The sequence below is a fragment of the Lepidochelys kempii genome, chromosome 15 (assembly GCF_965140285.1).
Source record: "Lepidochelys kempii isolate rLepKem1 chromosome 15, rLepKem1.hap1, whole genome shotgun sequence".
In the NCBI taxonomy this organism is placed as follows: Eukaryota; Metazoa; Chordata; order Testudines; family Cheloniidae; genus Lepidochelys; species Lepidochelys kempii.
Genome location: NC_136394.1, coordinates 13,013,581 through 13,040,979, shown reverse-complemented (window position 1 = coordinate 13,040,979; position 27,399 = coordinate 13,013,581). Strand labels below are relative to the sequence as shown.

At 46.6% G+C, this 27,399-nt stretch overlaps 2 protein-coding genes across 12 annotated transcripts in view; one reads left to right on the top strand and one right to left on the bottom strand.

Moving 5' to 3' along the window:
- The window catches only part of GGT5 (gamma-glutamyltransferase 5), a 45,543-nt gene extending 29,906 nt beyond the window's left edge, over positions 1–15,637 (top strand). For 2 of the 6 annotated variants that reach the window (XM_073313706.2, XM_073313708.2), the window contains exons 4-12: positions 3,814–4,009; positions 5,071–5,228; positions 6,165–6,311; positions 6,791–6,927; positions 7,957–8,147; positions 9,235–9,332; positions 10,317–10,429; positions 12,106–12,216; positions 12,482–15,637. In XM_073313706.2, coding sequence (XP_073169807.1) covers positions 3,814–4,009; positions 5,071–5,228; positions 6,165–6,311; positions 6,791–6,927; positions 7,957–8,147; positions 9,235–9,332; positions 10,317–10,429; positions 12,106–12,216; positions 12,482–12,628 — 1,298 coding nt within the window. In that variant the 3' untranslated portion in view covers positions 12,629–15,637. Of the gene's footprint in view, positions 1–3,813; positions 4,010–5,070; positions 5,229–6,164; positions 6,312–6,790; positions 6,928–7,956; positions 8,148–9,234; positions 9,534–10,316; positions 10,430–12,105; positions 12,217–12,481 lie in introns of those variants that run through there. The other 4 variants (XM_073313707.2, XR_012155178.2, XR_012155177.2 and 1 more) reach the window with 4 other exon arrangements.
- A 490-nt stretch (positions 15,638–16,127) lies between these two features.
- The window catches only part of GGT1 (gamma-glutamyltransferase 1), a 62,547-nt gene continuing 51,275 nt past the window's right edge, over positions 16,128–27,399 (bottom strand). For 5 of the 6 annotated variants that reach the window (XM_073313700.2, XM_073313702.2, XM_073313703.2 and 2 more), the window contains 4 exons: positions 27,069–27,196; positions 24,601–24,713; positions 22,001–22,114; positions 16,128–18,419 (listed from right to left, as the gene is read on the bottom strand). In XM_073313700.2, the coding sequence (XP_073169801.1) occupies positions 18,276–18,419; positions 22,001–22,114; positions 24,601–24,713; positions 27,069–27,196 (499 nt within the window). In that variant the 3' untranslated portion in view covers positions 16,128–18,275. Of the gene's footprint in view, positions 18,420–22,000; positions 22,115–24,600; positions 24,714–26,389; positions 27,197–27,399 lie in introns of those variants that run through there. The other variant, XM_073313704.2, reaches the window with a different exon arrangement.

The window sequence follows — 27,399 nt, the reverse complement described above, 5'->3', positions numbered from 1 at the left end:
GACCTGCAGCCTGAGCTCAGAGTAGCTCAGTTGACCAGGGCAGTCAACGGGGTCCAGCAGCAGGAGCCCCACGGATTGCAGAGTGCGGAGGAAATTTAAACTTAAATCCCTGGAAATATTCATTTTTAGGAGGGGGGTTTGTAGGATTTCACAATTTAGTGAAAGGCGTTCACAGGCTGTTAAAGTTTGGGAACCACTGATGTATGGGATACATATAAAATTAGTGGACAGGCTTGGCTCCCAGTGGTCAGCACTAATCCCCTCGTTGCGGGGGATTACCAGGAGCACTGGCACTCACAGCAGCGCTCTGAACTTTGTAGTGTAGACATAGCCTCAGTAGGTTAGATCAGACAAAGAGGAGCTGCATTGACTAGGCGTTGGGATGCCTGTGCCTTTAAGAACCCAGCCTTGTGCCTTTAAGAACCCAGCCCTGCTAAGCCCATGCTGAGAGGTGTTGTCTGTGGGAGAGGGGGAAATAAAAAAGCCCCTTGCAAACACTGGTGTCTTAATCCCACTGGGGTAACTGCTGCCCCCTCTGCCCTTGCCTGTGCTGGGTTTTGCCCTCTGACACCCTCTGCCAGCGCTTCACTCCTGGGTTTAACTCTGCCTCCTCCCCGCCCCCATCCTCGATTTTGCCATTTAGCCCCTCTCCTAATGCTGCCTCCAGCTGCTTGACCCTCCTGACCAGTCAGTTTCCACCCCCTGCTCAGACCCTGGCCATCCCCCTGCTCCGATTTGCCCTCTTTGCCCCTTTTTAACCCCTGTAAATAGTAGTTAGCAGATTTTTATGGCTAATAAGAGCAGGGTGAAGGGCAGTGGCTTCAGCAGATGTTACTGAGCATGCTCAGTTCATGTGACAATACAAAAAAGCCACTTTGCTCAAATAAAAAAGCCTCTTGCCCCACAACCAACTATTTTGCCAAGCACTAGTGTCTCAGTCCCACTGGGCTAACTGCTACCCCCTCTGCCCCTGCCTGTGTTGGGTTTTGCCCTCCGACACCCTCTGCCAGCGCCTCACCCTGGGTTTAACTCTGCCTCCTCCCCCCTCATCCTCGATTTTGCCATTTAGCCCCTCTCCTAATGCTGCCTCCAGCTGCTTGACTCCCCTGACCAGTAAATTTCCACCCCCTGCTCAGACCCTGGCCACCCCCCTGCTCTGATTCACCCCCCTTTGCCACTTTTTAACCCCTGTCAAAAGCAGTCCACAGAATCTTACGGGTAATAAGGGCAGGGTGAAGGGCAGTGGCTTCAGCCGATGTACTGAGCATGCTTAGATGAACAGGCAGTAACAGAGCCCCAGGCGCCAGCCAACAGCTGGGACCCCAGTGGAGTTTAATTGTTAATAGAAACCGATAAGCATCAAGCTCATCAGTTTACTGGTTAAACTTTTACGTCAATATAGGGCTGCAGGCTGTTGTAATGTCCTGTAGGATCAGGCTCCAAAGCAAGACTCATTATGTGTCAGTCAAAGCTGACAGCTCTGTACTTCATTGTTCTTGTCCTTGTCTGTGGCTCAATGTGCAGTTCCACTCTGAAAAATGACAGCAAAAATGGCATGGTGGGGGCATGTTTGTGTCTCAGCGACGCCGTATCAGACTGCAAAGCTTGCAAGGAAAGAGAGGTTGTCTTTCTGACTGATTTCCCACCAAACTCAGCCAGAGATCTGAGAACAGGATTTTTCTTGTCCTGCATTGTTACCAGGAGTAAAAGTTTTACAGGCCAAATCAGGCCCCCTGTGGTGGTGCAAACGTCCTTGTCCTCAGATTCTGCTTTCAGTGACATCCAGGCAATTCCCTTGCTGTCAGTGGGTTTGCACAGATCTTACTATGACTGAACTTAGCAAGCAGTGGTGTTGATGCACAGGGACTAGAGTCCAGTACTCTGTCTCGTAGCTGTGTTGACTCTGCAGTAGTAAAAATCATTTTAAAAAATTAGTTTTGTCACTAAAGCTGGCAGAGGCGACTGACCACACACAGGGCAGGCCGGCTAAGTAAGGAGGTGCCTTTTATATGTAATCTTCAAAGTAGGACTGCATTTTCCTAGTGCTCGGCACCCAGCAGCTCCCATTGAGAACAATTAAAGTCAGTGGGTGCTCAGACCCTCTGAAAAACCAAGCCCTGAGTGTCTTGCCCAAGATCCTTCAGGGCATCTGTGGCAGAGAAAGGAATTGAATCCAGGTTTCCTGAGTTTCAATATAAACCCATAACCAGGAAACTACCTTTTCTGTCTCACACCCACGCTGCTCTGTAAAGAGAATACACGTGCTGTTACTACTACCAGCTAATAGAAAAGCAGCTTCTTCAACTTGGGTTGCAGATACTTTTGTTTAGGAAGAGACCAAGAGATCTACCCTGCTTTTGCGCAAATGCTTCTCCTTCCCTAGAACCTTTCATTCAAGGGTCTCAGAGCACATTACAGGCACTAGTGAATTAAGCCTCAGGACACTCCAGGGAAGGAGGTATTCGAGTCCCTCTTTTGCAGACTGATAAGCGGAGGAACAGAAAAGTTAAAGCCATTATTGTTTCTTAAAGGAACAGAGCTCAGCTGTCCCAACAGGAGATCCAAGAGGCATTGTGCGGGTGAATAGGCTCCTTGAAGAGAGTACAGTCTCTATTTCCCTATCTAGGTATTTACATCACCCTTTCCACTAATCATCACAGCTCCTGCTCCATCCCTTCAAGGATCAGGTCAGCATCCAGGCTGTGAATGTCACTGGAATCTGTACAGAGGTGCATGTGGAGAAGACCCCATACATGCTCCCCAGCTTGAGAAACACTGGCCTGCTGGATAGGGCATAAGACAGGAAACTGGAGTGTGTTGGGGTGTCTATTCTCAGCTCTGCCACTGACTCACTGTTTGACTTTCGGCAAGTTGTAGCCTATAGTGATGGTCTGCTGGGGCGCAAAGAGGGGGAGGGTCCAGAGGTCCCAGGCCCCCTCTTGGCCCCTGACCGGAGCTGGAACTTTAGCTTGACCGCTCCTCTGTCAACCCCCAGGGAGAAATGGAGCAGGGGCACCAGGAACTCCCAGTGCCAAGGACGGTGGGAGAATTGGATCCAGGCTTTTGGAGCTTACTAGGAAGTGGAGATGCAGGAGGAGGATGTGGTCTGGGGCTCCCAGAAATGCCTGGCCCCTGGTGGAGGTGGTGTTCTTCAGCCTGACAGCCTCGGGGCTGGTTGTGGGGCAGGGAGGTCTCTGGGGCTGAGTGCGGAGGGGGGAGAGGTCAGAGCTGGGTGTGGGGCAGCAGGAAGGGAGTGTATGTAGGGCTGGGTGCAGAGGCAGCGGCTGGGGGGCTGAGAGCAGGGAGAGCATGTGGGAAAGAGAGGTTGGAAGTGGGTGCAGAGCAGGGGAGAACTCTGGGAAAACTCTGGTTGTGCCCCGATCATCTGAGGGCAGTTGTTGCCATTTTGTGGTGAATTGGCTGGCCACATGATGCTGGCTCCCTGACTTGTGTCCGCTGCTCAGTTACTAGATAGACATTGTTTTTCCATGTAAGCAATTGCTGAGCTATCGCTTATGAGACAGGTGGCTGGGGGAGGGTTATCAGTAATGGGCAGGGAGGAGGAAGTGGTCTGTGCTATCTCTAATGGAATAAGGAGGGTGGGGGTGGCCTGTGCTATCACCAGTGGGTTTGAAGGGGGTGGACCACGCCTTGAAACCATTGGAAATTCCTGGTGCTAGATTCTGCTTCCCTTATTCTTAGCGTGTCGTAGCTGTTAGTGGTGGCCTCCAGATGGATGTGACCAGGAATTATGTGATTAATGTATGAGGGGAGGGGTTACTGCAGTGAGTAATATCATAACTGCTTGTGCAGGGAGCCAGTGGATTGCAGTCCCGGGGGAGCTTCGTGGATATGAAGAAGCTCACAGGCGCTATGGGCGGTTGCCATGGAAATCGCTATTTGAACCAACCATCAAGCTCCTTACACATGGAATCAGAATGCCAAAAGTGCTAAGCAAATTTCTCAGTTACCCGATGTTACAGACCTTTTTGAAAAAGTCATCCTTGTGGTAAGAGAAGTTGTATTTCACATGGGTGTGCAGCACAGGGTGCTCGACCCCCGCCCCTCTACTCCTGCCCCCACTCTACCCCTTCCATGAGGCCCTGCCCCACCTATTCCCACCCCTGCCCTGCCCCCATTCCAACTCCTTCCCAAAGTCCCCACCCCAACTCCGCCCCCTCCCTGCCCCTATTCCAACTCCTTCTCCTTCCCCACATCCCCGCCCTGGGACCGCCTCTTCCCTGCCTCCTCCCCTGAGTGCACCACGTTCCCGCTCTTCCCCCTCCCTCCCGGACCGTGTCAACACTGCCAAACAGCTGTTTGGTGGCAGCCGGGCGGGAAGCACTGGGAGGTAGGTGGAGGAGTAGGGAAGCGGCGCGCTCAGGGGAGGAGGACGAGGTGGGGTAGAGGGTGAGGGGAGCTTGGCTGCCAGTGGGCTCAGAGCACCCACTAATTTTTCCCTGTGGGTGCTTCAGCCACGGAGCAACCACAGAGTCAGCGCCTATGGTGTACGAGACAAGAATGTGCCACTGAATGGGCTTGAATTCGGAATACTCTGCTGGCAACTGGTCAATTTTTGCAGCTGAAAGAAAAATCTGTTTTGGGAGGATGGGGGAATATAATAGAAATATCTTTGCTTTGTCAGCACCTCTTGAGTGGGTCTGCACAGAGGGATGATTTAGTAAGTGCAACTGAACGTTGAGAATAGGAGATGGGGGACTGGATGTGTGAAGACATTGACAGTGTTGCAACTGTCCGCTGACAGGGCAGAAACCTGCAGTCTTACTCGTGTGAGCATTCCCACTGGGATTACTTGAATAAAGGCTGCAGCTTCAGGCCCAGAGTGAGGAATCTTTGTGTGGGACTTGATATGGAGACATGCTCACCAAGGGACAGTTACTGTATGAAGACAGGCCTTTCCCTGGTGGTATGGAGTGGAGCTTTGGAGAACCAGGACAAACTGTACGCAGAAGAAACAAGCTTTGGCTGGCAAATGGGGACTCTGTTAGGGGAGAGAAATAATCACACGCATGCTATAAAGCTGAACTGATGGACATTCTCTCTTAACAGCAAACTGTTCTTTAAGAATGGTGAGGTCCTAAAACCTGATGAAATCATCTTCTGGCCAGCCCTGCTGAATACACTGAAGGTTGTAGCAGAGAAGGGAGCCAGAGAATTTTATGAGGGCAAGATAGCACAGGATTTGGTGAACGACATAAAGCATGAAAGTAGGTAACAGTTATACTTCATAGATGGCATTTCTGTAAGGTGGGTGCACAACCGGTTGAAAGATCATACTCAAAGAGAAGTTATCAGTGGTTCACTGTCAAAGTGGGAGGGAATAGCTAGTGGGGTCTCGCAGGGGGTCAGTCTTGGGTCCAGTACTATTCAGTATTTTCATTAAAGACTTGGATAATGGAGTGGAGAGTATGCTTATAAATTTTGGCAATGACATCAGACTGAGGGGTTGCAAGTACAGTACTTGGGAGGACAGGATTAGAATTCAAAAGGACCTTGTCAAATTGGAAAATTATTCTGAAATCAACAGGATGAAATTCAGTAAAGATAAATGCAAAGAACTCCGTTTGTGGCCCCCAAAATTGAGGCACTCAAAGTCACTAGTCACCTTTTTTAAAAATTGGCATCATGACAAGTATTGGTGAAAATGCTAGGCCTGATTCTTCCTGATGCAACTCAGCTGACTCTACGGAATTACACCAGGCCTGGATTTGAGCCCTGATGCCTAGGATTATACGCAATAGGGTTTTCAGCTAAGAAAATAGGTCTATGTTCAGGAAAGCTGTAGCCTTGACCTTGATACAGCTGAGCGTTCTACAGCAGGGCAACTCATGCCATTTCCCTTTCCACTGGGGGCAGACATGATCTGGCTCAGCCTCAGGAGTGGAGCCTGAAACCCAGCCTCTGCTCTGTCATTTAGCCAGGGTCACTGTGCAGTTGTTTCACCAGCTTTATCAGTCTTTTCCTGTCCTTGGGTTTGACACATAAAAGAGGAAGGGAAAAGATAGGTGGGGGGATGCTGGGGCTGGTGTACTAAGTATTCATCAGGCTTGCAGGTACTCATCTGGTTCTCTCTGCCTATGGCAGGTACCTGTAGAGTAAGCTATCACGCCAATGGCATGTGCTTCTTTTGTCTTCTCTTGAAGATGGCAGTCTGATGCTGAGTGACCTCAAGAATTTCAAGGCAAAAGTGATGACACCCCTGAATATTTCTCTGGGTGGATACACAATGTATTCCCCTCCAGCACCTGCTGGGGGTGCTGTTCTTCTCTTCATCCTCAACGTACTGAAAGGTAATCTGTGAAATGAAAGGCAGATTTCTGTATCATGTACCATCTACATGGACAGGAAGGGCACTGGCAGTGACAGTGGGTGGAGGGGCAGGATGAGATCAGAAACAGCCATGTAATAACACTACTTGGCCCTTATCTTCAAAGCATGCTACAAATATGAACCAACTAATCCTCCAAACATCCTTGTGAGGTAGGGAAGCATCATTATCCCCATTATACAGCTAGGGAAACAGAGGCAAAGTGGTTAACTGACTTTCCCAAAGTCACAAAGAGAATTGGTTTCAGAGCTGGAATTAGAACTTTGGTGTTCCTGGCTCCCAGCCTATGCTCAGTCTGCGGGATCAAGTCTCTCAGATGGGAAGAAATGGATTAAGAATAGGGATGGGACAGAAAGAGTAGATAGGATTAGGACTCATGATATAATGCAGCTGGCTGTCTTCCTTACTCCATTAATCCCTTTGGTTTACCCTGCACCAAAGAGTTTAAATTCACGCCACAGTCCCTGACGTCGACCAATGGGAAGATTGAGACCTACCATCGTATTGCAGAGGCCCTGAAGTTTGGCAACGGGCAAAAGCCAAAATCGGATGACCCGCAGTTCTCTGGCATAGAGCAGGTGAGCCGGCACAGTGCCATGAGGCAGCCAGAAATGCCATTGCAGATCTCAGACCGCACCTGCAGCACAATCAGGGGGGGAAGGGAAGAAATGGAAATCAATTTGTTGTTAATTGTCCATGTATTTTAAAGTCCAGTCAATGTTTCCTTGCTAATAAGATTCAAGTACCCAAACCCCATAAAGTTTCACAGCTCACTGGTCCAAGTGCATCTTCATCTCAATAGGACTCTTACTTGTAAGATGAATATGTGCAAACCTGGGCTTCCTGTACTGACTGTCCATTGGATAGTTGATAGGGAACACTGTCGTGGAGAACAGCTGTTATCTTGGGGCCCCTTCCTCCTTTCCTGCCTTCTCTATAGCTTTGATGCAGGGCTGCTGTTTCTGTTTTGAAACCTCTTTGTCATAAACTCCCTATAATAAACCTTCCAAACAACCTGCCAGTTCCCCTTAAGGTTCATTAGAACACCACACTGCAACATTAAATGTTACTTCTCTCATGCTTACTCGTGCTGAGTAGGAATTTACACAGTGTAGTCCTGTTGCAATGGGGAGGAAGTAAAATCAGTGGGACAACTTGTGGAGGACAGTACTGCTCAGCTTGGCTGAGGGTGGCAGAATTGGGCCCTGTGTTCTCAGACAGTCTCAATGTCAGTGTTTTGATTAAAAGAAAAGGAGTACTTGTGGCACCTTAGAGACTAACCAATTTATATGAGCATAAGCTTTCGTGAGCTACAGCTCACCAGATCAACTGAAGCAGGAAAGAGGATCTGGATTACAGGCGTCATCCGTTGTCGTTTGCCAGAGTGTTCTCATTTGTTCAGGAGTTGGTTATTAAGCACTGATAGCTCTACTTAGTGTTGTTTGAGGAGGCAGGTTGTGGGGAGCAGGTGGGCGACAGATGCTGACAGTGCTTGAGTGGTGATGTAGATTCTCTGAATTTCATCACCCTATGACCTCCTCCTCAGCCTGCAGCAGCATCCCTTTGCTCTGGAAGGGTCATCTCACTGCCCTTGGCCTTATTCCTAGGTGATTTTTCAGGAACTGTTGTCCAACTCCTTTGCGGAACTTGTCAAGAACCGTATAGATGACAGAGGTGACCATCCAGACAATTTTTACAATCTCTCACAGCCAAGCATCATAGGCTCCGGCACCTCCCACATCTCCGTCCTTGCTGAAGATGGCAGTGCCGTGTCTGTCACCAGCACTATCAACCAGCCGTAAGTGACCAGAGCCTGGTGATTTGGTCGGCCAGAGGGAGTGTGACTGGGCCTCTGCTGAGCAGGTTCATGGGGCTCCTTGAGTGTACGAGCGTGGGTAGTGCCACCTGAAAGCCAGCTGCTGCCCAACTTGTGACTCTTGGGAAATGGCTTCAGTCTCAGGTCTCCCCTGTCTCTCCCCAGCCTTCACTCTTTCGCAGGTTGCCACTCTGGAGGAGGGTGTGTGGGGGGGGGGGCGTTGCTGTGCTGTCCTTATAGGGAGGGGACCAGATGGCCTGGGTCTGTATTGAAACTGACACACAATCCTACTCTCCAGTAACAAGCTGGCACAAACCTGGCTCCCAAGCTGGTTATGAACAATACAATGGCCTGTGTTTCAGTTTCCCAGAAATAGGCAAGGCAGGGGCAGGGATGTAGCTACCCACAGGAACGCCTTCCTCTGAGCTTCCCTACACTTTCTCAGCCAGCCATCTGAGTTTGGTTGTTCCCAGCTGGAGCAGTGAAACTGCCCGTGCGATCAAGGGATGTAGCCCCAATCCACCTACTGCCACGTCCACTCAGGAGTCAGACGGGACAAACAACTTGCTCAGTAGTTTTTGCTACTGAGCCACTTACTGAGAGGTGCCCTAGAAAGTGACAGCCAGCAACTCTTTTACAAGCACCTGGACTCAGCTGGCTTAGGAAGTAGAAGTGTCTCAGTTTTGTCGCCCATTCAGTGATGTCTCTGGCCCAGCACAGGGGCGTAATATTTACTCTGATTTCAAACTTAGCCATACAAAAGGTAAAACTCTCTTGTCTCTCCTTACAGATAGTGGACTCAGCAACCCACACAGCCTGTGGCCACACAACAGTAAATATAAAGGTACCCCAGCCTTAAGGCACTGGCACAGTGGTATAATCACCTCTGCGCTGAATATGGGCTTAACAGAGTCTTCTGTGGGCTTCTGTATATGGCAGCGCTAGGCTGGCATGGCGCAGCATGGCCAGTGGTAATTCCCGAAGGGTTCTCTGCTGTTCTGTCTGTCGGTGATCTTTGGCATAACAGTCCTGGACTCCCACATCTCACATGTGCTTTCACTCCACTCAGGTTTGGCTCAATGGTATATTCTCCAAAAACTGGGATCATTTTAAATAACGAGCTCGTTGACTTCTGCAAGAAGAAGCCAAGAAACAAGATCGCTAGCGGTGAGAGCTGTCAACTCTTATCTTACAAAAGGCCAGAACGTGCTGTGAGCATCCACAAACCTTTGGGTGTGCTCCCAGATCTTGAACAGTCAGCTCATAGTTCTGAGCCTGAAGTGCACCCTGGGAAATGATCTCCAGCAGGACATTCCAAGGGTCAGACGTTACTCTTCCTCCCTGATCCCTTTCTGACCAGAACTGGATGTGAGTTTGTTCTGAACTAGTGCAGTACCTGGGTCTGTAAAACTCTTTCAGTCATTTTCTGGCCAGGGCATACAAAGCAGAGGCAAAATGCTGAGAAGCTGAACTCAGAAAAGTAACTACTATTCATATAGGGATAAATGCTGCCGTGCTTACTCTCGGCTCCCAGTGACTTCACAATACTCGTATTGCGGGGAAAATAATAATCCCCACAAGACACACGCATCCACCAAGAATTTAAATAGTTTTATTACAGTGCCAGAGGTGTATTTATAGCTGTACAACCCTATAGGTCTATATAAAGTGCGTGAGCCTGGGGCTATTGGCACATTGTTTTCCACGTTGGCAGATAAGTTTCACCCCAAGGAACTCTTCCATGGCTCAGCTATGCCAGAGGTTGACAGAACAGTGACTATAGTCCTACTGCAAATATAGGTGTGCCCAGGTTGTGCCTATCACTGATGTCTAGTTCCAGCAGTTCCCAAAGAAGTTTGAGGCTGCAGCACACTACAGAGCTAAGCAAGACTGTGAGAGCATCTTCATAGTCACAGGCCTCCTGTAGTGCAGGTTGGGCTTCCAAGGAGTTGCCTCTGGCTAAGGGAGACAAAAGCAAATGCCCAAGATTTGTATTTCTGGAACAACTGATGGAAAGCTGAATTGCTGAGGGGAACGGGTGAGGTTCAGTGTGGGACAGGGAGGAGACAGACAGAGATTTGCAATGAACAAAGTTTGTTTTTTTCCCCTTATGGCCAGATGGGCCAATAACTCATTCTCCATCTTCTCTAGGAGAGATACCCCCCTCTGCCATGGTTCCTTCCATTCTTATCTCCAAAGATGATAACTCCAAGCTGGTGATTGGAGGCTCAGGAGGGGACCTGATTATCAGTGCCACTGCCTTGGTGAGCGAGTGACCGCATAGCAGGGGAGGGAGCACTAAAATTACTGCTCTTCATTTGAGTTTCCTCCTACTAAACGTGTGAAATGTTCATAAACCTACTTGCAGGGCAGAAGGGGCCGCAGCTCCTTTTGTCGGTGTTATTAATACTGTTTGAGGGTGCTGCAGGCACCCCAGCCTTTGTGACTACACTGGACACTAGCCCAGGTGGGTTTTAACATCACCATGAACTGGAGTTTCCTTTATTTCATGGCAGCTGTCATTGCCCCACAGGGATGGCTTAGACTTTCTTGCTAAAAGCATGAGATGGTGTGTCTACTGGAGGTAGAGAGGATGAAATGGGAGCTTATTAAAACTGGTATCGCTGGTACCATCTCCCAGACCAGATAGGGAATGTTCCTGCCATCCTGCACACTCCATGTCCTCTTCCACAAACCTGATGCAATTGCTAGTCCTGTCCTTAAAAACTCCTCTCATTAGAGGTTGGGGGGTCGGGAAAATCACTTCCTCTTCATAGAGGTTGGGGCCAAAGTGTCCCCAGGTTGCTTTCCAGGTGGGGTAAAGGATTTCATAGTCACGCTCTGGCCAGCTCGAGAGGCACATCTCCCCTTCACTGTTGGAACCATCATCTTTGGATGTTGAGTCACATTCATTTTTGCCTCCCTCTTTTGCTAGTTCAGGCCTCTCTGATAGGAAACGGAGGAAGTCACTGTAGGCTAAGGTGTTGACCCAGCCTTGAATGGCCGCAGTTAGGGATGGGCAACATCAGCCTTCTAGCCCATCTCCTGTCCCTTAGGGCCTGTTGTTCTAGTGTGTAGTCTGTTTTTAGAGGAGGCTAAATGAAAAATGAACGCCTGATTGCCAGTAACAAAAAGACTCATCCCTGAAGCTTGTTAAAGCGCTGGATATTGTTCTTAATAGTTTAATAACAGCTGGGCTGATGTTCAGACAGCATCACAAAGTGCTGCTGTGGACGAGGCAAGGGAGAATCAAGACAGATTCAAACTCTGTCCCTTTCATTTGAACCAGTCAGTGCTGTGGAGTCTTGGGGTGTGGAGGGAACATCTGTGTGTGTTTGTTCCTGTCCCTCCACCTGTTTCAAGGGTAGTATTCGTCTGTTGAAGGAAACTGTGTCTAGCCATCCTGGGCCCATGGAGCAACAGGTTTGGGGAATAATCTGTTCTCCCTTGGTATAGTGCACAGCACCTTCATGGCCAGTTGTTTATGTGAGATATGGGCACATAGCAAAAGACTAGTGTAGCAACCCTATAGGTGTTTTCATGGCTCTGTGAGGAAGTTACAGGGTTTCCTGGAGGAACCAACATCACTGGAGGGTAATTAATGGAAATCCCTAGGTAGGTAGCAAGTCTTGAGAAGACTCGCCCTGTGGGGGAAACTGCATATACTAGTTTGACCAGGTTCAAGAGGCCTGACAAAGAATTAAAGCTGTCAGAGGTGCTCAACCAGACTTAGGGAGAGCAGTCACTCTCACTTGATCCTAAATATTACTGGTGTAAATCTGTAACTTCTAGAGTTACTTCAGACTTATGCTGCCATACAAGCAGGCTATAGCCCAAAGACTTCAAAGGAGTGGCTCTGGGTTTGCACGAGTGTAAGTGAGAATTTGACCCAGATGCTCACCCTTCACCTTCATTAATTGCTGAGTTTGTTCCACTGCAGGCAATCATGAACAAACTCTGGTTTGGCTATGACCTGGAGCATGCCATCTCTCTGCCAGTTCTCCATGCTTCCACAAACAACTCCATCCAGTTCGAGCCAAAATTTGATGAGGTGAGCAACTTCCGTTGGTTCTCCCTGCACTTGTTTCTTGTCCTTGGTGTGGGTTACAAATATAACTGGCAGGCAACTGAGTGCTGCCGTGTCTGTCACCACACCAAATGCTAGGAGGGTCCCACTTCCAGCTGATGTTCCTTTTATTTGAATCCAGTCTCCGGACCAGTTGCACAACATCTTTCCGTCCCATAAGAGAATAAGCCCAGATGCAACAGAGGCCCCGGCGAGACTTACTTTATTTTTTCTGCTCCTTCCCTTTCAGGATGTTAAGCTGGGACTGCTGAGCAGAGGACACCGTGAATCGAAACCCCTCTTATTCCTGAATGTTGTGCAGGGGATTTCAAAGGAAGGAAGATGCATCTTTGCTTATTCTGATCAAAGGAAGATGGGAAAGTCATCTGGGTATTAAGAAGAAGTGCTGTAGCAAACATTTTATTCTAGCTAAAAAGAGTATGAAATAACTGGGTCCAGAGCACCAGCTATCCTGGAAGCACCCCTGACATCTCCTGTACCAGTTGGACTTCTTGAAGCCACCTAGCAGTGGGTGAGACTCATAGTAACAACTGACCCTCCAATATATGGCAAGCTACCTTCAAGCTGTTACAGGCACTAGTCAGCCAGTCTTGGCTAGAATCATACCCTCCATTTATTATATTGGCTAGCTGGGTCCAGAGAACAATGGACCAGCACTTGTGTGATATATAGAAATATATTTTGTGAACAGAGCAGCTATTTAGAATATGAATCCAGAAATCAGGAATTTACCAAGCAGTGGGAATTTGGAAAGGGGAACCAGGCCCAGTGCCAGTGGGAGCTGCCCTCAGGGACCTGACTCTATCTTCCCTAGAGTCTGAAGAGCCTCAGATAGGAGTGGGATTGGTTTCTTTCTGGCTTTGGAAACCCCCCATGTGTGAATGTGCTTTCTGGCCACACCATTCACGTGAAATAGGAAGTTATCACAGATGACTTTCTTTGCTCAGGTGTATTTCAGCACCACCAAGTTGCACAGCAGAGCTGCAAGATACAGCTTCGCTTGGACACACACTAAGGGAGTGAGTCTAACAACATTTTGTCTAGCTCTTGCAATCCCAGGACCCTTGCCTGGCCCATGGGTATCTAGCACAGACCTGGTCTATGTACTACAGCGTCTGTTGCGGCAGTCAGCTACTGTAGGAATGAGGGCCACCTCTGTAGCAGCACTGAAGGTTTCTTAGGCCCTGCATAAGAGGGAGTCCCTACAAATGAGCCATGCAAAGTGTGACTGTGCATTAGGGTGGATAATGTGAATTCTTTTCTCCTTTGGAAGGAACTGATGACATATTATTACAGCTAATCTTCCAGTCTTACACCTCTCCCTTGGGGGCGGGAAGCCCTCCTAAGCCTTCACCAGATTTCCTTGCTCATCCTTATCGAGACGTGTTCCATAGTGAAGCAGAAGCCAGGCCCCTGGATGAGTTGAAGTGAGGATGCACAAGAGAAGGAAATTAATATTGCTTCAAAACAGGAGTGACATGGGTTCTGGGAGGACCCTTTAAAATAAGGGTGCAGGTAAGAGTAGGGTAATTCAGCAGGATTTCTATTACATCTTCACAAATATGCAATGAGCCTTTCCTAACTGGAACTGTTACAGCGCCCACCAACGCAGTGAGACATGATGCGGCCTGTTCTAGAGCGGTGCTGTGCGTTCTGTGACTATTGGACGCCTGTATCCTTGGGAAGGATTGTGCTCCACAAAAAACTACTTGCCCCTGATTAACTACTGTAAGTGACCTAAGTTTTTCAGAGAATTTGAGGAGAGGAGTGTAGGAACATGTCCAAGAACAGTCATAGCTAATACCCCTGTAGCAGGGGAGCAGCCTAGTGCTTGTTAAATGGCAGACATGAGCAGCCTTGGGGGTTATCTGTGCCTCATCCCTGCCACAAGTATGATTGGGCATGCAGTCACATTGTTTATATTTGTACACTGATGGGCTTTAGAAAAATTCATAGGACCAAAGATTCAGCATGCCTCTATAAATTCACCTGCAGTCACTTACATGTACAGAAACCTTTGTTTGCATACAGGAATTTGAGAATATTATATGCTTTTAAAGCTTTGCCTGTAACAGATTTATATTGGCTTTTTTTGCATTAATAGATCCCTATTCTGTTAACCCATCTTATGCAGAAAAGAAAACAGTTGCATTCATGTCAGACCTTAGTCTTTTTACTCCAGTCGCATTATCCCTCCGCCATTTTTTTTAAACTCATGCTCATGTCTCCGCAAACCCTTCTCACTGTAATCGTTTTGTCACAAATGGCTGAGTACATGCCTTTAAAAAAAATTCTATATCTTATGAAACCAGATTGCTGGATGCCTGCCTTTTCTACCCATAAGCCCCTATCATGTAAATAAAATGCGAGCCACTTAGAAACCTATTAACTTGGAGAAACAAAGTCAGCCTATAGATGTATTTCAGTGCTGTTGAAAATGAAACTTGCTACAGAGAGAGCTGTTTCCCTTCAGGAATTGTACACCAAGAAACTGTCTTTATGGCATCAACCTCCATGAGCAGCTCCTGCTGCATCCTACTGTTGGCTCATACAGCAATATGGTTACACTAGAACCACAACAGGATCTTGATGTTTTGTCTGGAAAACAAATTTCTTTTTTCTTACTCTGACAAGTATGTAAAGCATGTGTTTTCCTGAAGCGGGGCTTACGTTTTAAAGTGCTTGCCTGAACAAGTAGTAAATGTAAGTGTGGCAGAATGGTACAGGATAAAAGAATGTTGCTGCTTGGCGAACACTCGTTCTATAGTGTGTAGAATGATAGGGGGCCCTGCTTTTTCTTTAAGGTCACCTACATACTCGTGACAGTCTGGTGCTTGCAGTTGTGATTTAGAAGTCAAATGACCTGAGTTGCAGGTAGACTGACATCTCAGTGGTAGTACTGATGACTACAATTAGTTGCCACTCTGGGGTAATTACATAGGCCCAAAACAGTCATTTCAAAAATGGACCCAACTCTTCAAGAGCAGGCCCACTGACTGTATGCCAGCAGAACTGTCACGTAGAACCATAAAACACTAGGCAGATAAACTGAACAGAAGTAGCGCTAGAGTGGTCATTACTTTTGGCTGGGTGAATGTTGCTTAGTGTGTTTAAAAATGAGGAACTGACTGGAAGGAGGAAGGAGCTATTTTTGCTACCATATTACACCTCAAGCCTGACCCCAGCATCACTCAGGTCTAGCCCTGGGCTTCTCCAATGTTTGGCTCCCCCAGGCTGATTGCTGCCAAGGGCAGGGGCCAATTTATCTGCACATTGCCACCTTCCATAGACTTTACATGACACTGTGAGCAGAGGATATGTTTCTATTTTCCAGGTGAAGTTTGTTTTACAAAGCTATATTTTTAATAAACTACTTTTACAAATGGCTTGTAGATGCTGGGAATTTTTAGCCTGCCTCACCCACCTCACCCACCAACTGATCAGTTCTTAGAGAATGGAACCAGCAGTGTGGTTTCCATTTCTCTACCATCCCGAGTCATTCGGGCATTTCTTACAATAGCAGCAAGGCGGTTTTGAACAGCCACATGTTCCACTTCACCTCTGAAACAAGGGTGTCTTTGCCTGGACTGTGCTCGCATGGCTTGATCCCTGGGTCCTGCATTATGCACTGAATTGTGGGGTGGGTCTGAAAATCACCACAATGACTGTGAAATAGTAACAGCCTAACTCTTGCTAAGGAGCTTATCAGGCTCCTTTAATTAGAGTGCTGTGAGAAAACTGGTGTCATTATAAAGATTTGGAGACGCTAAAGCAGTCATTTTAGAATGATTTGCTCTGGTGCATTCCAAAATAGTACCCAAGGTCTACTTAATTTCCTCTACTGGGACTTTAAATCATGCCACGTCAGTGCACAGTTATGGATTTATTTATTTATTTTAAACATAATCAGTGCAACTCAGGTCAAATCTTTGAAGGCCATACTTTGGCACTTGTTTGTCAGCTAGAAAATAACTCATATTGCGGTTTCTGTATTATCAAAGCAACACCGTGACAGCTAAACCTTGACATACTGTAGAAGAAGTTTGAGAATCTTGCCCTGTCGCCAAAGGACCTATATAGAATGGGACAGGAAATGAATTCAACTGACATTTTTCATTAAAAAAAGGAGTTTGGAAAAGCAAGTTTTCATCCCAAAACATTTAAGAAATTAAATTTCAGTAACTGCAAAATCTGAGCATTTTCAGCAACAATTGATAAAAACATTTGTTTTCATCAGAAATTCTCGAAGGAAAAAGTCAGTTCCTGACCTGCTCCACACCTAAAGGATTTAGGAACACAATTGCCATTGTGCTCCAAAATCCTTTGGGGTATACTTTCTGAATGACCTGACTTTCATTTAGTTGTTTTATTGTGGATTTTGTTTTTGGTTGCTTGTTTTAAAATACAGGTGAACAAATACTTGAGCTTGTTCTTTAGAGAGCTACTTCAGGTTAACATTCATTTTCAGTGCAGTCTTGTTTATGTTACTAATGCCACCAGTTATTGCAACCGAATAGATTTTTAAAATCCTGTTTAGACCAGTTATATTTGAGTTCTTGGATTTCATCCAACTCCAACAGACAATGGAGAGAGGAGCAGGCTGCCAGTTTCACAGGGTTTCCTGGTGGGGAGACTTCAGTAGGCAGCGAGGGTGCTTGGGCCTTATTTACCCACCTTGCATCTCAAATCCAAATGAATGAACCCGAGCTCTGAAGGTGGGGAATGTTCTTATTTCCGTTATAAAGATGGCTGAAAGTCACAAGCAACTCAAAAGTTCAAGGGCGACAGTTGGCTGAAACCACAGCTTCACACTCACCTAAGACACAACTTCTGCAATATTCAAGTCTTTGGGGTAAGCGGCAGGTAAGAAAGAAAAATCTATGTATTCAACTGCATCAAATTTGGAGTTTAAGGATGGGCACCCTGCACCTCCCCACCCCTTATTCTTTTTTCACCTTCTAGACACCACATCAAAGTGATATAACCAAACTGACCCCTCAGAAGTTATGCTTTGTAACTGAAAGACAAGATGCCATGCTGCCCTGGGTGGCAGTGGTTTATACTATGATATTCAGCTTTAAATGCTTCCTTCCTTTTTCCCTTGGACTCTTGCATGCTGTCAGAAAGGATAATCGTGAGAGACAAATTGGGGTGCAGGGAGAAGGGAAGACTCATCATAGATAAGGGGGTAGATAGATGTGCCTATTCTCTGGGACGTGAAGGAGTTGCACCAAGGAGCCAAATTGCTGCAGAGCCTCAGTCATATAGAGCCTCCTGGTTCCTTGCGGACACGTGTACTGTACAGGTGAAAGCAGGGATGTTTACCTCCATAGGCCTGTAATTCTTTTTCAGCATAAATTAAACAGGTAGCCTCGGTCTTCCCTTTACAACTTTTGAACAGATAAAAAACAAACAAGACATTGGCACCATCACTTCTTCAGCTACCCCATCATCCCTCAAACTCCTGAAATGAGAAGCAAGACGATAGTCTTAAAAAATTGGTGAGGCTGTGGAGAAGAGTTATCCCAATCACTCTTCAGACTGTAGCTCAGATGTACTAGTTTACAGTGTAGAGTGGCCAGCACCTTACATCCCATTCACACGCCATCACACATTTCTCCTGGGAATGCGGTCACTGCTAGAAGACAGGCAAGGACAGCCACTGGCTGGATAAAGCTGAAAAATAAAGGAACAGTTTCTGCAGCTGGGGCTTTGGACCTTCCAAATGCTGTGCACTCAATCCCTGGTGAGCAGGAGTAGGGACTAGACCCTTTAGGTAGGTGCTGTGTATTCTGGGAGATTTGTGCTTTTTCTTAGCACATTGATCTGTTGAAAGGCACTTTTCAATAATGGCCCTCAAAAACATCTGTCCAGATCTATTAGCAGAACCACAGGCAAATTCATTCTTTCCTGTGACAGTCCCTGAGTTGCAGTGCTCAAGTATTCCCTGCCTCCCTCTCCCCACATGTAAGCTGGTTGCTAGTTCCGCAAAACAGCAGGCTGTCAGAGCAACTTGAGTGAGTTCAGTAGCCTGCTGGGAAGCCACCTTTCCGGGAATCAGACACAGCAGCCCAGCCATCAGCAGTCTGCAGAATGGCCTGGACGACGGCACTACTGTTAGTCCTCTTGATATCGTGTTTCCTCTTCTCTAGTTCCACTTCTATGCCCTGGAATGTAGAGAGAAGGGGTAAACACACAACAGGAGAGGCACCGAAGGATGCAGACAGAGATTACACAGTATATGCTATGTACCTCACATGCAACGCACAAGTATACTGTATCCCTGAGCTGCCCCCACTGCCAGGTCCCCTCTGCTGCTGGTAGCTCCACACAGAAACCTGTTCCACCATCTCCACCCTCCCACTCCTCCAACCAGCTACCTCCTCTCTCCGGCTTTCCAAGGAGTTTTGCTACTAAGTGACAGAAGGCAATTCTTTATTTAATTCTAAAAGGAGCACAGGATGTGGTTCAAGAGGTGAATATAGCTGAACCACTTGGTAATAAGCAACCATAACATAATTAAATTTAATATCCATGTGGAGGTGGTGGGACACCAAATAAGCCCACCACAGTAGCATTTAATTTCAAAATGGGAAACTACACAAAAAAGAGGCAGATAGTTAAACAGAAATTAAAAGGTACAGTCCCAAAAGTGAAATGCCCGCAAGCTGCATGGAAACTTAAAAAACACCATAATAGAGGTTTAAATTATATTTATACCTCACATTAAAAAACACAGTAAGAGGCACCAAAAAATGCCACCATGGCTAAACCAAGTAAAAGAAGTAGTTAGAGACAAAAAGGCATCCTTTAATAATTGGAAGTTAAATCCTATTGAAGAAAATAGAAAAGGAGCATAAACTCTGGCAAGTCAAGTGTAAAAGTATAATTAGGCAGGCCAAAAAAGAATTTGTAGAGCAATTAGCCAAAGACTCAAAAAGTAACAGCACAAGCGGGAAGCCTGCCAAAAAGTCAGTGGGTACACTGGACGATCACGGTGCTAAAGGAGCACTCGAAGAAGGTAAAGCCATTGCGGAGAAACTAAATTAATTTATTGCATCAGTCTTGACTGTGGAGTATGTGAGGAAGATTCCCAAAAACCTAAGCTATTCTTTTTAGGTGACAAAGCTGAGGAACTGTCTCAGACTGAGGTGTCATTAGAGGTGGTTTTGGAACAGCTTGACAAACTAAATAGTAATAAGTCACCAGGACCAGGTGGTGTTCACCCAAGAATTCTGAAGGAACTCAAATGTGAAAGTGCAGAACTACTAACTGTGGTTTGTAACCTATCATTTAAAGCAGCTTTTATACCAGATGAGGATAGCTAACGTGACACCAATTTATAAAGAAGGCTCCAGAGGCGCTCTCGGCAATTACAAGCCTAACTTCAGTACTGGGCAAACTGGTTGAAACTATAGTAAAAGAACAGAATTGTCAGACACATAGATGAACATGATTTGCTGGGGAAGAGTCAACATGATTGTTCGTAAAGGGAACTCATGCCTCACGAATCTAAATAGAGTGCTTGAGGGTGTCAACAAGCATGAGAACAAGAGTGATCCAGTGGAGATCGTGTATACTTAGATTTTCAGAAAGCTTTTGACAGGTTCCCTCACCAAAGGTTCTTAAGCAAAGCAAGCTGTCATGGGATAAGAGGGAAGGTCCTCTCATAGATCAGTAACTGGTTAAAAGATAAACAATGATCAGTTTTCAGAATGGAGAGAGGTAAATAGTGGTGTCCCCCAAGGGTCTATACTGGGACCAATACTGTTCAACATTTTCATAAATGATCTAGAAAAAGGGATAAACAATGAGTTGGCAAAATTTGCAGATGATACACAATTATTCAAGACAGTTAAGGCCAAAGCAGGTCACAAAGGAATCCCACAAAACTCTGTGACTGGGCAACAAAATGGCAGATGACATTCGATGTGGATAAAGGCAAAGGAATGCACATTGTATGAGCTTGGGAAAATGGTGTGTGCAATTCAGTGGTGTGCTTTGTATAGACAGGAAACATAAGCAGGAAGCACAGTGGACCACAAAAGCAGAACTGCAGTGGGTTAGGGGGGTCTTTATAGATCCTGCCCAAACACAGCTGTGCTTTAGAGGATGTCAGGATTCCCTTCCCACTGGGGAACAGATGTGGGGACCTGCATGAAAGACCCCCCTAAGATTAATTCTAGCAGCTTAGGTTAAAAACTTCCCCAAGGTACAAATTCTTCCTTGTCCTTGGACAGTATCGCTGCCACCACCAAGTGAGTTAGACAAAGATTCAGGAAAACGACCACTTGGAGTTCCTGTTTCCCCAAAATATCCCCCCCAAGCCCTTTCACCCCCTTTCCTGGGGAAGCTTGAGAATAATATACCAACCAAATAGGTAAACAAGGTGAGCTCTTGGGTTTTTAGGACACTAAAAACCAATCAGGTTTTAAAAACAAAACTTTGTTATAAATAAAAAGTAAAAGAAGCCCCTCTGTAAAATCAGGATGGAAGATAATTTTACAGGGTAATAGGATTTAAAACACAGAGGATTCCCCTCTACGCAAAACTTTAAAGTTACAAAAAACAGGAATAAACCTCCCTCTTAGGGAAGAATTCACAAGCTAAAACAAAAGATAAACTAATGCGTTTCCTTAATTGTTTTATTCTTGGATGCTTATTTCAGGTAGGGTTTTAGGAGATGGTTTTTCCTGCCCTAGTCCGTCTCTGTCCCAGAGAGAACAACAAAAGGCCACACAAACAAACCCTCCCCCCACAGATTTGAAAGGATCTTCTTTCCCTATTGGTCCTTTTGGTCAGGTGCCAACCAGGTTATTCGAGCTTCTTAATCCCTTACAGGTAAAGGAGGGATTTTATGCTACCCTTAGCTGTATGGTTATGACAAAGGTGGAATTCAGAATCCCAGATCCCAATTGCTCAGTTGAGCCCTTCTGTCTCGAAATAAAAAGGACAAAAACCCTAGGACATTCAAAGTCTGAATTTTGCACTTCTCTGTATCTAGACCACACCTACCCCCCTATCACTGCAGTGCCCAAAGAGGGACAGCAACAGCCTTTATCAGAGGAAGCAGAGCACTAGGGTGACAGATTAGTGTATCAGAGAAGTGAGTCAGAGAAGCAGGTCTGCTGGCTTGAGTGGAGTGGTATCTGCCATTCTGAATCCAGACTGAAGGCAGGTTTTACCCCAGTGTAACAATGCATTGACAGGACAGCAAAGGTCCCATGTAAGTGGAAGTTTTCTATGGATTTCCAAGGCTCAGCACTGAATGAATAGCTCCTTGGCCATCCTTCAGGTGCCATAGAACGACTCAGCTTCATACCCAACTCTTCAGGATCACGAAGAGAGTAATACATTAAGAGACAAAGCCTGTTGAAATTCACTGGGTTTGTAGTCATTACAAACTTCATGCCAAGCCCAGGCTGAGTATTTTAAAAAGTTTTTAAGCTATGCAGGGCCAAGGACAGCATTAAATTCCCTCCAGGCAAATCCAAGGGCAGCTCTGTAGTACTGGCATTTCCAGCTTTGTTTGCAGCCAAAATTCCAAGTGCAAACCCCCATGAGTGGGCCCTTGAACTCCTTGTTGTGGACTAAGGCCAAAGCTTTGCCCAGCTTTAATTCTTATGTTCATAAACAGACAAACATTATGCAATGGAACAAAGGGAAGACATTCCCACGGTGCCTGCGGAGACCAGGATCATGTGTGACATCATACCCCCAACCCCAATCCTTCCCAGAGAAGACAGACCTGCTCTACATTCTGCTCCAGCTCTGTGACACTGGGAAACAGCTGATCATGAAATCGAGGGTCTTCCACAGCCTTCATCATATCGTACCCGAACCAGAGGGATTTGATGATTGTCTGGATGAAGCAGAAAGCCGCAGCATTAGTACATGACCTGCACCTGGAGAAATCGGTTATTGGTGTCTCAAAATACTGCAGTGAAAGAGAGCCAGATTCCTCAGCATGTTAGGCTTTACCCATACAATACTGCCCCTAAACCTGGTTGAACGGGACACAGGAGATCACCCCAGTATACAGGGCTGCTCAGGAGATTCAGACCCACTACTGCATAAATATTTACAGAGAAAAAACTTAAGCAGGAAGCAGAATGGACCACAAAAGCAGAACTGTAATGGGTCTAAGTGTCTTTATAGATCCTGCCAAAACACGGCTGTACTTTAGAGGTGGAATTCAGAATCCCAGTTCCCAATTGCTCAGCTGAACCCTTCTGTCTCTAAATAAAAAGGGAAAAACTGTAGGGCATTCAAAGTTAGTGTCTGAATTTTGCGCTTCTCTGTATCTAGACCACACATACCCCCTATCACTGCAGTGCCCAAAGAGGGACAGCAACAGCCTTTATCAGAGGAAGCAGAGCACTAGGGTGACAGCTTCTTCCTGTGATAACCATAAACACTTCGTAAGGCTGCTTCTGTAAGAAGTTTGTACAGTGAATCATGAGGATCCACATTTCTAAAGTGGACTCAAATTAAGCCAAGTTAGAGTTCCAGTAAATAGAAAAGGAGGACTTGTGGCACCTTAGAGACTAACCAATTTATTTGAGCATAAGCTTTCGTGAGCTACAGCTCACTTCATCAGATGCATTCAGAGTTCCAGTAAATGTGAACTGTAGCTGTGCAGCACAGCTGCCATTTGAGAGTCCTGCATGTGGAGAAATGCATGAAGGAGCAGTTCCCACGCAAACCATGTAGCTCTCAGAAACATAAATATTGGATAAGTTAATAACTTTGCATGCCTGTGAGGTAAGTGACCTAGATTGTCCCCTTAATTGTCAATAAGTTATACTGAATGAGGCTCAACAGCAGCCTCTGCTGGTCTTCTGTTAAAATGTACTTGGACCGTTATCACCCCAAAGCAGGGCACACCATGAAAGCTACCTCAGAAGCTTGTAACATTGTACCAAATCTGATTTGGATTCCTTACCTCCAAGGATAGTAGACTATTGTATTTGCTAACCAAGTGTTATTGACCCACTAACTCTTTCAGCAGCCTAAAAAAAATTCACCCTTTTGCACTCAGGAAAATGCAAAGAGACAGATACAAATTTTCACGTGCTCAGAAATGTACACAAGTACGGTGCTTAGTGTAAACAACAGTGGGTTGTACGGACACACAGATGCTTTTTAAAGTAGCCTTTTTAAATGCCTCCAAAAGCTTACGGCATTGTAAAAGAATAAATGGACACAAATCAGATGTCAAGAATTACAACATTCATAAACCAGTCGGAGAACACTTCAATCTCTCTGGTCACTCGATTACAGACCTAAAGGTTGCAATATTACAACAAAAAGGCTTCAAAAACAGACTCCAACGAGAGACTGCTGAATTGGAATTAATTTGCAAACTGGATACAATTAACTTAGGCTTGAATAGAGACCGGGAGTGGATGTGTCATTACACAAAGTAAAACTATTTCCTCATGTTTCTTCCTCTCCCCCCCCCCCCCCGCCACCATTCCTCAGATGTTCCTGTTAAGTGCTGGAAATAGCCCCACCTTGATTATCACTACAAAAGGTGTCTCTCCCCCCCGCCCCGCCCCAGTCTCCTGCTGGTAATAGCTCATCTTAAGTGATCACTCTCCTTACAGTGTGTATGGTAACACCCATTTTTTCATGTTCTGTGTGTATATAAATCTCCTTACTGTATTTTCCACTGAATGCATCCAATGAAGTGAGCTGTAGCTCACAAAAGCTTATGCTCAAATAAATTTGTTAGTCTCTAAGGTGCCACAAGTACTCCTTTTCTTTTTGCGAATACAGACTAATACGGCTGCTACTCTGAAACTCCTCATAGACTGAGCTTCCTAAATCTCTCCATTGAGTTTACTCCAAGAGAAGGTTAAGAGGTGACTTGATCACAGTCTATTACTACCTACATGGGGAAGAGATTAGTCAGTAAGTGGCTTTTTAACCAAACAGGAAAAGGCAAAATGGGATCCTATGGTTGGAAATGACAAATTCAGACTAGTATTATGGTGCAGGTTTTTAACAGTGACGGCAAGTAACCACTGGAAGAACTTACACAGGGCGGCTGTGGATTCTCCATAATTTGCAGTCTTTATATCCAGATGATGTCTTAAAATATATGCTATAGTTCACACAGACGTTATGGGCTTGATGCAGAAATTACTGGGTGAGGGTCTGCATTTTGTAGGGGGTGAGACTAGATCGTCAAAATGTTTCTTTCTACCCTTAAAATTTATGAATCTCAAGGCAATCTCATGGGAGCCTTCCCAATGAGAAGCAGGATGGAGTGACTCAGCCACCTCTCCAACCTTGTCTGGCCTCTACTATCTGTCTCCTTATCCATCCCACAGTGACACATACCAGTGCTGTTGCTGTGGTGATTTTTGTTCCTCCAGAGGCACCAACCACCATCTTGATCTTATTTGTTTTATCCACTAGGATTGATGGACACATGGAGGACAGGGGCCGTTTACCTGTAAGAGTGCACACAGACATTAACTTGTACTTAATTACATGCTCAGCATCTGAGCCCACACCGCCATAGCTTGCTTAGGCTAGAAATACAGAACACTGCTACCGATGGTCTTTTGCAGATCCCAGATCTGCTGATTCAGCGCACAAGTCTCTCTCTTCAGCTGCCAAGGGGATTCTCCCCTGTCGTTGGCTTTGTAGAGGGGGTGGGAGTGAGAACTACAAGGGCTTTAAGCTGGTCCCTGACATATGGGCACACCTCAGTGTGCCAGCTATCCAGATGTGTGCACCCATACACTGGAGGCCAGGGGTCCGCTTCAGAATTCATCCTTGAGGAATGGGCCCTTCCTGGTCACTTTCCTGTCTGGGTGAGAACCTCTGTAGCTCTAGATCTGATTGGGGAGGATCCCTTGCACTAAACCCCTGGCCCCCCATCCAGGGGTGAAAGTAAGTCGAGTGACTTACAGGTATGCTGGGACCAGCTCTGGCCCCCGGAAGGGGCGGGACCTAGGGCGGAAGGGGCGGGGCTGATGGGGGGTCAGAGCCAGCCCCAGCCCACCCTGTAAGGTAAGTGCCCCCCTTTCTCCTACCCCCCCCAACCGGGGTAGCAGCAGCAGCCTGGGGCTCCAGGGAGTATAAAGGGCCCGGGGCTCCCCTGCTTCTACTGCCCTGGTCCTTTAATTAGCCGCCGGAGCCCTGGGGAAGCGGCGGGGCTCCAGCGTCTATTTAAAGGACCAGGGCGGCAGAGGCAGCTGGAGCCCCAGCCCTTTAAATAGCCCCCGGAGCCCACCGCTACCCCAGGGCTCTGGGGGGGCTATTTAAAGGGCCTGCAGCTCCCCTGCTTCTACCGCCCTGGTCCTTTAAATAGCCCCCAGAGCCCTGGGGTAGTGGGGGCTCCTGGAGAAATTGGACATTGGTGTCTCAAAATACTGCAGTGAAAGACAGCCAGATTCCTTAGCATGTTAGGCTTTACCCATACAATACTGCCTTTAAACCTGGTTGAACGGGACACAGGAGATCACCCCAGTATACCGGGCTGCTCAGGTGATTCAGAGCCACTGTAGCATAAATATTTACAGAGAGAAAACATAAGCAGGAAGCAGAATGGACCACAAAAGCAGCACTGCAGTGGGTCTGAGCATCTTTATAGATCCTGCCCAACATGGCTGTGCTTTAGAGGTTGAATTCAGAATCCCAGATCCCAATTGCTCAGTTGAGCCCTTCTGTCTGTAAATAAAAAGGGCAAAACCATAGGGCATTCAAAGTTAGTGTCTGAATTTTGCACTTCTCTGTATCTAGACCACACATACCCCCTATCACTGCAGTGCCCAAAGAGGGACAGCAACAGCCTTTATCAGAGGAAACAGAGCACTAGGGTGACAGCTTTTTCCTGGGCGGTAGAAGCAGGGGAGCCCTGGAGCTGCTACCCCAGGGCTTTAAATAGCTGCCGGAGACGCTACCCCAGGGCTTTAAAGAGCCGCTGGAGCCCCGCAGCTGCTACCCCAGGGCTCCAGCAGCGGGGTTCTGGAGGCAATTTAAAAGGCCTGGGGCTCCAGCCACTGCTGGGAGCCCCAGTTCCTTTAAATTGCCCCCTGAGGAAGCCAGGCTGCCTCCATCTCATCTTCATTGCCCCATGATCCACCCTTGTCATTGGCAAAAGGCAGCTTTTACATAAAGGGGAGTGTACCTCTGACTCCACTTCACCTGTAAAAAAATGGAAACCAGGGAAGCAAAAGGAAGAGACCTGGGTTTAAAGGTTAGAAAAAGACAGTGTATTTTTTTCAGAGCTGTATTCCAAAGGTATCGTGGGGGAGGAAGAACATACACACGGACACAAATGCATTTTAAATATTTATGCAAATTACTTGCAGCCCGCAGATTGTTGGAATGCTGCATGGTGTGCACCGCTCCCAGGGCCTCCCACATTCACTCTTACTGCCTCCCTGATCAGCGATGTCCAAGGCTCTCCTGCAGTTGTGGAGCATTGCACTTGGAGTGATTTTTGAGCTCACCTTTGTGAGGGCTTCAGACAGCTGGGGATAAGCAAGTCCCAGGTGTTTTCCTCAACACTACAAATGCTTGTGTTCCTCTCAGCCAGCCAATGCATACAGATCACAGTAAGGAAACGTGATCTGTAGTTAATGAGCTTTTATCAGTGATGCAGTATACAGAACATAGGTGTTTCCAACATGTGACAGGGACCTCGACTCAGTGAGAGGTCAGAGGATGATGTCAGTCATGTCAGTACAGAGTCAGTGAGAGGTCAGGGGATGCTGCTCTTTAGCTGGCAGTCAGCATCACTTTGGTATGCAAAAGGCAGCCATGATACTGGCTAAGGAGAGGGCGTGAAGTGCTACCTGGTTCGATGAAGTTTGCAGTAGAGGGAGGGACTCCAAAGCCATTGATGATGTAAGGTGAACTGAAGTCATCCATCTCATCGTTAAATATGATTCCACTCACGTTGGAGCGAACTTCTGAGCCAAAGCTAAATAGAACAAGCAGAAGGGAAGGCACGTCAAACCCAGACTCTAGGTCAAGGACAAGCTTCAGGTAAATTGTAGATTACATGAAACTAGGGCTGTTGATTAATCGCATTTAACTCACGTGATTAACTCAAAAAAATGAATCGCGATTAAAAAAATTAATCACAATGAATCGTGGTTTTAATCGCACTGTTAAACAATAGAA